At 38.3% G+C, this 12604-nt stretch overlaps 1 protein-coding gene across 3 annotated transcripts in view; it reads left to right on the top strand.

Annotated features, from left to right (window-relative positions):
- Window positions 1-12604, top strand: part of C3H12orf56 (chromosome 3 C12orf56 homolog) — a 112646-nt gene that overhangs the window by 74554 nt on the left and 25488 nt on the right. For all 3 annotated transcript variants that reach the window (XM_072655264.1, XM_072655263.1, XM_072655261.1), the window contains exons 7-8: window positions 9614-9720; window positions 10045-10134. In XM_072655264.1, coding sequence (XP_072511365.1) covers window positions 9614-9720; window positions 10045-10134 — 197 coding nt within the window. The remainder of the gene's footprint in view (window positions 1-9613; window positions 9721-10044; window positions 10135-12604) is intronic.

Here is a 12604-nt window from a genome sequence, read left to right as displayed (position 1 = left end):
TAAGTTAGAGAGATATTTGATAAAGCCCAGCCGGAGAGAATGACCTTCTTAAGACAGCTATTTATACTAAATTGAAATATAAAACTAGGGTCTTTTTAACTGTCTTCCACATTTGCTGAGCACACTACCATGTAAAATGTTTTGCAAATCTTTGTAATAGCTAACATTCGTATTGTGCCTATTTATAGGGCTTGTCCTCTGGTTCAATTTGAACAAAACCCCCCCCCCTCCTCACCTTGGTTCATGCTGTTCTCTCCACCTGGGACACCTTCTATTTCTCCCCTCCTCCGTGGTTGAGTGATAAATCAAGATTCATAAATCTTTTGATTTCTACCAACCAGATATAGTTTCCCTGATCCTTTGAGTGGTCATAAACCTTTCTGTTATAGTACTTAATAAAAGTACTATAAGTAACTATATTTAGTAATAAGTATATTTACCTTAAGAGACAGTGCTTTGCATACTTTTCTTAGTCAAGTAGGTCAAAGTAAAGAGTATTGAACTTGGAGTTGGGAGAGACCTTCGATTTGAAACCTCTTTTTTGTTTTTTAAGAAATGATCCCTTTATTCCTATTCTTTCTAGTTTTTTCTATGTTTTAAAAAATATTTATTTTTAGTTTTCAACATTTACTTTTTCTCCCCCTCCTTCCCTTCTCCCCTCCCCAAGACAGTATATACAATCATACTAAACATAATAAAACCTCTTTCTTTCTGATGCCACTTGGGTGATGATGGGTGTCTAACTCAGCCTTTATAAGATGGAGAATTAATACTCACCTCATGGGATTGTTACAAGAATAAAATGAGATAAAATGTGTAAAGTCCTTAGTGAAGACTTAAGGAAAAGTATAGTAACTGGATGTGTGATTTCATGGATACAGGAAACTCCCACTATCAATCAAGGTCAGCACCCTCTCTGCAATCTGTGTCCTTAGTTACCTACAGCACAGAGAGGTTAGGTGACTTGCTCAGGGTTACATACTAAATCATTTATTGAGTACCTACTACATGCCAGGCACTTTCTTCTCCAGAACCCTATGGGTCCAGCGGTCAGATATGGATCAGGACAAGTAGAGAGGGCCCAGGATACAGGTCTTTTCAAGCTAAAGTCTTTAACAGGTCTCATTTTGACTGAGGCAGAGCCCATTCAGTGATTAAGGCTTAATAAAAAATGAGGAAAAGAATGGCCTCTTTAAAAAAAAAAGAAAGTGAGAAAAAAGGAGAAAATGAGGCTGGTGATGTAGAGGATAGAGTGTTGGGCCTAGGAAGATATGAGTTGAAATCTAGCCTTACTCTGTGACCCTGGATAAGTCATTTAACCCTGCTTGCCTTAGTTTACTTATCTGCAAAATGAGCTGGAGGAGGAAGTGACAAACCACTCCAGGTCTTTTACCAAGAAAACTCCAAAGGGATCATGAAGAGTTGGACACCACTGAACAATCATAACTTCTTGGTGGGGTCCTTGTCATAGGAACACAGATTTAGAACTCGACCCAGAACAAGAACCAGAAAGCTGTAGGTCGCACAGAGCAAATGAAAGAGCTCGATTATAAACTAAGGTTCTCTGACTAAATACCCCGCTACGACATCCTGGACCATCTCCTGTTCTGATCTGGCCACTGGATCCAGTTGGCTCCAGAGGAGCCTTCCCTCACTTAGGTCCAATTCACTTGCACGACATGGCATCACCTCTCTGATGTCACGGTCCTCTTTGAGTATAAAGGACACAGCAGCAGCCAAGTGCTGTGTGAAGACAAACTAAGAGAGCTGTAAGACTATAACCACCTGGTGGCAGTGGTGTGCAAAAAAGCCTTGTAGCCTGGCGGCCGATATCTGGGACACACAAGTCCCAGCTTCCTTTGTAAGAGCAGAAGTGTCCTAGCTACTCACTCCCCTTCTGGGTCCAGGCTTTCTTACCATGCCCTGACCTCCAGGAAGGCAGAGGCCTGCCAATTTTGCTTGCTTTTTTCTGAGACTGTATTGACTCGGAGTATATTTCCCATGACCATTGATATAGAGAGTTGGGAGGGACCTTAAAGGTCATCTAGTCCAATGCCCTGATTTTACGGATGGGGAAACAAAGGCACAGAAGAGTTACTGGACTTGCTAAAGGTCACACAGGCAATGAGTGGCAGAGCTGGGATTCAGACTTAGGGTCATCTGACTTTAAACCCTATACTCTTTCCATTGTATCTTGCTGCTTCAATTATTGCTGTGATAAGCTGAATTGAAAAGACTCCGTTTTTCTTTTAGGGGACTTGTTAAAAGAACAATAATAATCTTTGTTGTTGTTGAGTTATTTAAGTTGTCTGACGCTTCATGATCCCATTTGAGATGTTCTTGGCAGAGATACCAGAATGGTTTGCCATTTCATTTCTAATTCATTTTGCAGATAAGGAAACTGAGAGGAACAGGGTTAAAGGGACTTGCCCCAGGGTTACACAGGTAGTAACTATTTGAGGCTGGATTTGAACTCAGGCCTCTTTACTCCAGGTACTCTATCCATTGGACCACCTAGCTGCCCTAATATATAACATATAATAACTAACATTAATATAGCACTTTGAGGTTTGCAAAGCACTTTTATAATTATTATCACATTTTATCCTTATAACAGAGGATAATAATTGCATATTAGGTAAATGTTATTATTATCCTGATTTTACAGAAAAAGAAATTAAGCAGGGTTAAATTGCTTGCCCACCATCACACAACTAGTAAGCGTCTGAGGCTGGATTTTGAACTTAGAATCAGTCTTCCTGATTCTAAGTCCCACTATCTATCCACTGAGCCAACTAACTACCTTCTAGCAAACATACATCTCTATTGAATGTATATTTCAAAGTTTCAGTGATAGCCCTTTATCTGAACTTCTCCTGCCTCTAAAACAAGTGAATTCCCTCTCTTTCTTTCCATTCCAATCCAATCCAATAAACATTTATTAAGCACTTACTTCTTGCCAGGCATTGTACAATAATTAATTAAAAGAAAGACAGTCCCTGATCTCAATGAAATTACAATCTAAAGAGGGAGACAATGTACGTGTTGTATAGATTCATCTGTATACATGAGCCTTAAGTAAAAATATATCTGATGGGTGGGATTTATGTTGATCAATAGTTTTATCATATTTAACAGCTTAGAAGTAAAAAATGAACATGTACAATGAAGACTAACTTTTTCTGTAACCAGCAAGAAAAAAGCAGGGAGTTTGTTTTTAAATTTTTTAAAATAAATTTTTAAAATTAAATTTTAAAAAATTAATAAATATTCATTTTTCTCTCCTTCCCATACTCCCCCATTGAAAACAAAAACCAAAACAAAATCCTTGTGACAAACATGCACAGTGAAGTAAAGTAAATTCCCACATTGACATGAATTGAGAATAAAACATTTTGGGCTGGAAACTGACCCTGGTACTGAAAGCTGCTATAAATACTGATTGTTCATTTCTGTGTAATGCCCTTAGTATTCAAACGAATTTATTAGCAGCCACTGGAAAAAAAATCTCCAACAAAGGCAAGACACATGGTGTCAACTGAAAATGTCTGTCTCATTCTTCATTTTGAGTCTGTTACCTCTCTGTCAAGAGGTAGATAACATACTTCATTATCAGTTCTGTGGCATAACAGTTGGTGATTGAACTGATCTGAGTTCTTAAGTCTTTAAAAATTTTTTTGTCTTCATGATGTTGTTATTGTGTAAATTGTTCTCCTGGTTTGGCTCACTTAACTCCTTATTATTTCATATGTCAGTCAGTAAGTATTAAGTCCCTACGATGTGCCAGTCACTGTGCTTAGCACTGGGGATACAAAGGAAAGTAAAAGACAGTTCCTGATGTCATAGAGCCCACAGTCTAATGGGGGAGAATGAGAAGTTGAGGATGACACCTAAATTATAATCTGGTAACTGGGAGAATGGAGATGCCCTCCACAGTAATGGAGAAATTAGGAAGAGAGGAGAGTTTTGGGGGGGAAAGATAATGAGTTGGTTTTCAAATGAGGGAAATGATTGTTTCTCCCTCATATTGTCAAAGTTAGGGATACTCAGGACCCCAAAATACTGACACGCTGGTTCCTGCCCCAATGAATTCGACCCAAGTCTTGTTTCAGCCAAAGCAAAAACAAAGCTAATTAAGGATTCACCATATTGGCCAGACTCTTAAGGAATCTGAGCACCTTTATGGAAATAAGATAGGTTTTATATACAGAAAGATTGTAGGAGGTACCTAGGGGTGATCTAGTAGTCTGGGACTGTCTTGAAGAAGAATCTAAGGAGAGTCTTGATGGGACTGGGGTGACTAGAGGTCAGATTCCTGTAACCAAAACAATGGGATTAAGGGAGAGAAGTAGCTGAAGGCTACCTGGAGATAACAGACAAAGGAGGGCTAGGATACTTTAAGAGTAACAGATTGGGCGCAGTGATAATGAAAGGCTTATGATTTTGGGCAAATACCTGGTCAGGTGGGAAGGAGAGTTCAAGGGTCTCACAGCCTAAAGATAAATAAATGGTACTCAAATTCTTTTGGGTTAAGGGGTGAAGGTCTCATCTTGGGCCTGTACCCCATCAATATGAATAATCAACTATTGAATTAGGAACAGATCATTTAATATTTTGGAGAGGGTAGTTTTGGTTGAATGATATATCTTTCTGTGTTTCTCTAAAACCATTTATTATCTGATAATGTTTAATATAAAATTTTGGAATAATCTCTTTGTTCTCTCTGAAGTAAACTCAGAGAATGCCTCTTCCTATGTCAGCAAAAGCCAGCCAAGGCCGACTCTACACTCCTTAAGGAGACCTCTAACCTAAGACACTATATCTTGAATAATGGGACTTTCCTTTGTATCTTATTATCTATAGACATATACTATGTTATGGCATATTAATGGTAAAGAAAATATAGACATCTTAGGTCGTAATTTCTATTGAACATTGTTTACTCTTTCCTATGTCAATTATCTGTTTAGGGGAGGAAGCCTGCCACTTACTAGTGGTGGGGTTTCTTTCCTTATCACCGAGACATATGCTTACCCAGCCTGAAATCACAAGGCCTGACTAACATTGCTTTGTTAATTGTCCTGTCTTACTGAATTTATGATTTGCTTAATTAGGAGAGTTTCTTTCTCATGGCAAAATGTACTTAAGACAAATGATTTCTGTACTAGGTCGTCAGAGTCACCTCTGACTCCATAGCGCTATGTAACTGTTTTCTTTATGGGGAATTGATCAATTAATTAATTAAATCATAAAATGTATGCATTTAGCCATGTTGCCTTTTCTCTAACCAAGTTTTCAGGTCAACATATCTCAATAACATTCCATTCCATTTATATACTATAATGTGTTCAGTTGTTTCCCAATAGATGAATTCCATCCCACTCCATCCTCATAGTTTCTACCTCTTCATTACTACAAAAAGAACTGCAATGAATATTTTTGTACATATGGGCCTTTTCCCTCTTTCTTTCAGCTCTTTGGGATATAGCCTAATGATACCCCCAGTTCAGTTTAGTAACTTTATGGTCATAGTTCCAAGCTGAAGAAACAAGGAGTTTAGAGTGAGTAGATAATCCATAGTACATTTGGCTCTTTCCTTGGGAAGGTGAGGAAGCATTGTTAACAGTTTTCTTGGCCCATGTTCCATCAGCAGTGCAGATTTTCCCCAGGTCTATAGTTTGTGATTAAACCATTTTCATTGCCTGGATCAGGACTCAACACAGCTGTTCACTGGCACAGTCTCTGCCAACCATTCTTAATGGCCCCTCCTTTGTGTCTTCTTACTTGTGGGGACTTGTCTGTCTGTCTCAATTTCCTAGCTTCTTACTCTTGGCATAAAGTAAGGAGAAACCATGGCTCAGGTAACATTTGACCCAGAGCCAACTTTCTTTCTTATTTAGGTATTTTATACCAAGTAAGCTAAGGTTAATTCTGAACCAAAGTTTTCTAGCTTTTTGCCTGGGTTTCTATTTTACCACTCTTCCCCTCCCACTTTGGAAACTTGCTGATCCTTTAGGCTTTATCTTGACAAACCTATAGGACATATAAGAATTATGTTATTAATTTATAATATTAACAATTATAATAATTTCTGAAATAATTATAACAAAATTATAGTATTTATTCAACTCTTTAAGGTTTACAAAATGCTTTTCAAACATCTCATTTGGTCACCACAACAACTCTGAGAGGTAGGGACTATAGTTACCCTCATTTTGAGGAAACCGAGGCAGATAGCAATTAAGTGACTTGCCCAGGGCCATACAGTTAGTAAGTATCTGAGGTTGGATTTGAAGTCAGATCTTACTGATTTCAGGTCCAGATCTGTATTCATTAGGACACTTAACTGCCCTAGTTGTATTTTATTCTGTATCTATCTGTTAAGTCATTTTTTCTGTCCTGTCAACCCTCTGTGACCCTATTTGGGGTTTTCTTGGCAAAGATACTAGAGTGGTTTACCATTTCCTTCTCCAGCTCATTTTATAGATGAGGAAACTGAGGCAAACAGGGTTAAGTGACTTTCCTACTTGGCAAAGATACTGGAGTGGTTTGCCATTTCCTTCTCTAGCTCACTTTGCAGATGAGGAAACTGAGGCAAAGAGGGTTAAGTGACTTGCCCAGGGTCACACAGCTAGTAAGTGTCTGAGGCCAGATTTGTATTCAGGAAGAGGAGTCTTCCAGGTCTAGCATTCTATCCACTGTACCACATAGCTGCCCTGTGTCTATTCTAGATCCATTTAATCAGCTGGATCTGGTTTGAATAGCTAGTCCCCAGTTCTAGTTTCCATCAAAAATTATTAGAGGTGGCTTGATTGTCTCTTTGGGAATCCAGTGACCCCTTAACACCATGGAAGTTGACACTGATCAGGCCTTTGGGTTCATTTTCCTGGATCTGGGATTGGAGCTATGACTAGTAAGTTTTTGGAAGTTGACATCAACCTCTCAGGCAACCTACTCTGGGAATCACTTCTAAGTAAGCATTTGTCTGTACCATTTCTGATCTTCTTGTTCTGTGCCTTCATCAGCTTTAAAATGGGGATCATAATAGCACTTATCTTACAGGATAGTTGTAAGGATCAAATGAGATAATATTTTTAAAAGGCATCTAGCACCATGCCTGGCACGTAGCTGGCAATCCATTTAATTCTCTCTCTTTCTCTCCCCTTCTCATTATCAAAAACTGCTCTCAAATCCTTCATTTACAAATACAGTATGAATGACTAGTAAGAGTTGCCAGAGTTGTTCACATTTTCATGGGTGTTAAAGCCTTGGACTAAAGGAATAAAACTTTAATGGCAGAATTCCAGGTATCTGTGAATATAATAAAACACACACACACACACACACACACACATTCACAGAGTGCTTGAGTAGGGAAGAGAAAACTTGGTGAGGAAGAAGTATGTCTCAGCACCTCAGAAATCACTTCTCTCTTGGCCCTGCCCTATACACAATTAAACCCAGCTCAGTCTAGCATCTTTCTAATGCTTTACCAGCTCCCTAGGCTAATATAACATCTAAGAAGTCTCTCCATTTCTGTGAAGGGGATGGGTCAACACTGGTATATTTAGGGTTCTAATTTGTACAATGAGTCCCTAAGGTCCCCCCTGCCATTTCTGCTAAGGTAGAATTCTGTGACCTATCTGCAACAAACACTAGTTCTAAGAAAATCAAACAAAAAGGAAAATAGTAAAGAGTAAAGTTTGCATTTGTTCCAACTGGCCTGATTTCATAGGCTACTCTTTATCTTAATGCTGGGTTGATCCAGTCAAGATTGTGACATGTGTTCTTTTCTTAATTTTATAGCAAATAGCAGTAGTGGAGGAGGATGATACCATCTTTGTTATTTACTAATTTGTATTGCCATACCAACCTGACACATCCATCTATCCATCCATCTATCCAACCATCCATCCGGGTGTCTGTCTGTCTGTCTATCTATCTATCTATCTCTATCATCTCTCAATCCACACATTTCTATCATTAATGTAAGTTTTAAGATTGTTTTCAGTTTAATATTCTTTGTTTAGAATATACCAATACCTCACATTTCCTGAAAATAGCACTTTCCCCATCTGTTATTCCATTTTATCTCACTAGTAGCTCTATGATGTTGCTAATTCAGGTATCCCTCTTATACAGTGGCTATTGGTTAGATTGACCCTCAGTCAGGAAAAGTTGGGTTCAGTTTTTGTCTTTGAACTATCCAGTTCAGCTGGATATTCAACCATTGGAAAGTCACTCAAGCTCTTAGGGCTGTAAATTGGAGAACAATTGCCAGTCTGCATTGGGAGAGGAAGTTTTCTCACTGGAAATTCCCCATGTCCAATAACATCACAGGTTCACAAGAGAAAAAGAATTGACCAGATGAGAACAAAGAGACTGTGAGATAGGCCTAACATTCCACAGCTAGTTGGCAGTAGAAGTAGGACTGAACTAATTTTATTTTTATGAGTCCAGCACCTAGCAAAATGCCCAGCCCACAGTAACAACCTGATATATGCTTATTGAGTTAAATTAAAGGATCATTGCATTATTTTTTCTTTCTGCATATAGACCTATGATTTCATCAGTGTAGAGAGCATCTGATGTATAACTTGTGGTGCCTTTGACTCAGAATGGCAAAAATTTCATCCCAATCAGTAACCCTTCCTCTCCAGACCTTATAGAGCACTTTATATCTCTCTGTTTTCTTACTGTTCTGCCCCCTACCTCCGTGCTTACAAGTACCTTCTCTCATATGGGTTATCTTCCTCCATTAGAATGTAAATTACTTGAGCATTGGGATAACCTTTTATATCAGAACTTGGTACAATATCCACTACAGAGGAAGCACTTAATGAACTCTTCCTCTACTTACCCACCTAGCTATCAGCTATATATCATCTGTCTCTTTGCCTATCATCTCTATCATATCATTCCTCTCTCTCCCTCTTTCTGTCTGTCTATTTTTGTCTATTATCTATTTATCTGACTATATCTATCATCTATCTGTATGTCTACCATTTATCTGTTTATATCTGTCATCTGTCTGTCATCTATTTTTTATTATGTATCTATTATCTATGTCTATCATCTATTTGTATGTCTCTGTCTCTCTTCGGTCTATATCTGTCTACTCATCCATCTATCTATTTATCTCTCTCTTTCACTCTCTGTCTTTTATCTATCAAGTGTCTGAGAGGTCAAATGTCTCGTTCATAGTCACACAGCTAGTATGTGTCAGAAGCAAATCTTCCCGCCCACAAGGCTGGCCCCTCTCTCTACTAGGACACCCTGCCTCCTGATAATACAAATAACTGACGTTTGTATTAGGCTTTAAAGTTGTCAATAACATACATTATCTCTCTGGCCAGATCTCCCCTTCCAGGCCTTCACTCTTTCCCACTGAGACAGACTATCTCTGTTTTAAAAATAGTAAGTTTGTTTCTGGGAAAGGATGGCCTCCAGTTTGGTTGAGCTGGTGTTTCACGGGATATACTGTATCTCATTGTCTCAGTTAATCAAAAGACAAATCATTCCTTGGTCCTTGGTTATGTAAGATCTCATATCTAGAGAACTAGGAACATTTTTTTCCTTGAATGACTGTCTTCTTTCTCTTTTCCTTTCACAGACCAGTGACCTGTACTATTTCCTAGTGAGCAAGCTTCATGAGTACTTGCCCAAACCTCAGGATCCCAGTGCACTTCAAAATAAAAGCCAAAGGGCTGATCAACTTGAGTGAGTTATCTCTTGGGAAAATTCTAGATTTTTAAAATTTTAATTTAGAAAAATTAATTTTAAAATTAAACTCAAATTTTTAAATTTGATTTTTAATTCATATCAAAAGGAAAGCAAAGGAACTTTGTGCTGGAGAATAAATGATGCTGGTAATGCATTATTTAATACTGTTATGATCTTTGTTGTACATGGATATTTTAACTATTGTATTAAGGCTTATTGGATTATTAAGTAATAGATGGCTAATGAGCTCACAGTTGGGGGAGGGGAAAAGAGCCACCTCATGGCTGTTTTCATGGCTTCTTGACTTTCTTTGTTTTTTAGGTCTTGTATTCAGATTATCCAGACTCTGGGACTGATGTTCAGAGGAACGGAGACTGAGTTATCACGCATGAGCACTTTAGCTGCTAAACGGTGAGGATTTGGTGAAGATTTCTGGAGACAGTGGTATGAGAGCTTTCAATAGTCTTTTCAAAGCTTTCTGCAGCTCCTTACCCTGTTTGGGTTTTGCCAACATGCCTGTAGCCATCACACATTTGTCTCCTCTCCCCATTTTAAAAATATTTTATCTGCCTTTTGTTTTTAAGCCAGTCATCTTTCTTTAAACCAGGGGTTCTTAACCTGGGAGCTGTGAACTTAAAAAAAAATGTTTTGATAACTGTATTTCAATATAATTGAATTCCTTGGTGATCCTATGTATTTTATTTTATGCATTTCAAAATCTAAGAAGACAGGATTCATAGCCTGTGATGTATAAAAAATTTGAGAGGTGTGATTTCTAGGTAATTAATCATTTTTTCAATCATGCTAGGGGTAATTAATAAAATGAGTCAGTGGCACTCTTGAATGCCAAAGACCCCTCACTGGACCCACTCAGTGCCTTTGGGAAACTGGGTGTTCCTGAGGGTAGCAATCAACTCTGATTCATTAACAAGAAACTAGAGAATAAATATTACAACGAGAGGTGGACTCACTCTAATGAGGGGCTAGGGAACTGTGACTGATCACTCTCACTGCCAGACCACCCCCAGCCTGGGGCAATCTAGACAAAGGGTCTTACAACCCCCCCCCCCCCCCCCCCACACACACATACTCTCCATACCCCCAAGACTGAGTAGAACACAATGGACTTCCCCCCTTGGGTGGGGTGTGAATAAGATCGAGGAGAAAGTTAATCCAGTCCCATTATCAGCAAAGTCCTTCAGAAGCTGACTTAACCCAGTAGAGACTGAGGAGATAGGAAGGGTAAAAAACCCTGTATCTCTCTAATAATTGACTTTTTAATAATCATTTCTCTCATTTCAATAGGCTTCATAAAAAAGGTGACAAACCAATCACCCCTTCCTCACATATTGAGCCTTGTCTCTAACAAAGAAAAACAGTTAATACCACATTCCTTCACGTCTCTAGCGAGAGAAGAAAAGTAGTTCTCATCATCACTTCTCTAGACAGAGATTGGCCATTACAATTAATTAATTTTGTTCTTTATGTTATCTCTTAGTTTTACTTAATTAACTCTGAATCAGTGCATACAAATCTTTCCATGCTTCTTGAATTCGTCATATTTGTTGTTTCTTGTGGGTGGTAATATTACAATCTATTTGCAAGAACTGCAATTTGGTCAGCCATTCCTCAATTGATGGGCATCCACTTGGTCAAAAATTTTTGCTACCCTCAAAAATTCTGCTATAAAATACATATATGTTTAAAATAACAAGTTTTAAACTATACTAAGAGTTTTGGGACACACTGCATAGATTAATGTGCTTGTTGTAGATAGATAATTTCTTTCTCTGTTCATATGTAGTTCATCCCTCCGGTTCTGTTCACATGTCCTCTGCTGGATCTTAAGGTTATGCTTCTGGGTTAACAGTATCACTTAATCAGTCTGTCACTGTTATCTTTAAGGGACTCTTGAAAACCCAGGTTTGATTCTAGATATCCCTTGTCTTTAGTGATGGCACAGGAAACATCTTTTTCATACTTCCAGAAGCTAATTGATGCATCCTATGTCTTTCTGAATTATTAAAAGGAAAAAATATTTTCCTAAGTCAGTTTCATTTTTAGTAGACTAAAAAAAAATTGAGAAGCACTGATCTGGTTAATATGGCAGAGATAGAGTGAGTCATCTTATACTCAAAGCCAGGGGTCTCATTGAGAATTCTTCTCATAGGTGCATCTGGGGTGTGAATTAGAAGGCAGAAAGTATGTCTGCATGTTTTGAAGATTATTTTTTTAGTCACTGTACTGAGCTTTTTATTCTTTGGCAGTTTTGAAGTTGAAATGTTATTATGACTGTCCCGAGGGTATGATTTCTCTTTGTTGCTACTAATTAGAATTTTATTGATGCCTTTTATTTTCATGGCATAGTCATTTCTGGATATACCATCCCCTCTCACCCCCACCAGGCAAGCCTTGCTTTGTAACAAAGAAAGGTAATTAAGCCAGACCCAGCCAAGACATGGAGGGCATCTGGCAGATTGATGAGTGTACAACCTTTGGCACAAGGTCAGTCCTTCACCTCTCCAGCAAAAGGAAAGAAGGTGCTTTTCTCATTTCTTCCCTGGCATGTGCCAAATACCTGTCTCCTTTCCCCACTTCCCCAAGTAAGGTAGTGAGGTGCATTTTCTTAATCTTACCTCTAGTACCTAGATTGATCATTACTGGTTTTAAGTTCCAATTAAAATCCCATCTTTTATAGGAAGCCTTACCCAATCCCTCTTTATTCTATTGCCTTCCTTCTATTAATCATTTCTTAATTTTATATATATATATATAATATATAACTTATTTTGTATATATTTGTTTGCATGTCATCTCCCCCACTAGGTTGTAAGTTCCTTCAGGGCATGGACTGTCTTTTGCCTTTTTGTATCCCCTGCTC

Source organism: Notamacropus eugenii, chromosome 3, assembly GCF_028372415.1.
Source record: "Notamacropus eugenii isolate mMacEug1 chromosome 3, mMacEug1.pri_v2, whole genome shotgun sequence".
Lineage (NCBI taxonomy): Eukaryota > Metazoa > Chordata > Mammalia > Diprotodontia > Macropodidae > Notamacropus > Notamacropus eugenii.
The sequence above is the reverse complement of the archived record's forward strand: the minus strand, read 5'-3'. Positions and strand labels throughout refer to the sequence as shown.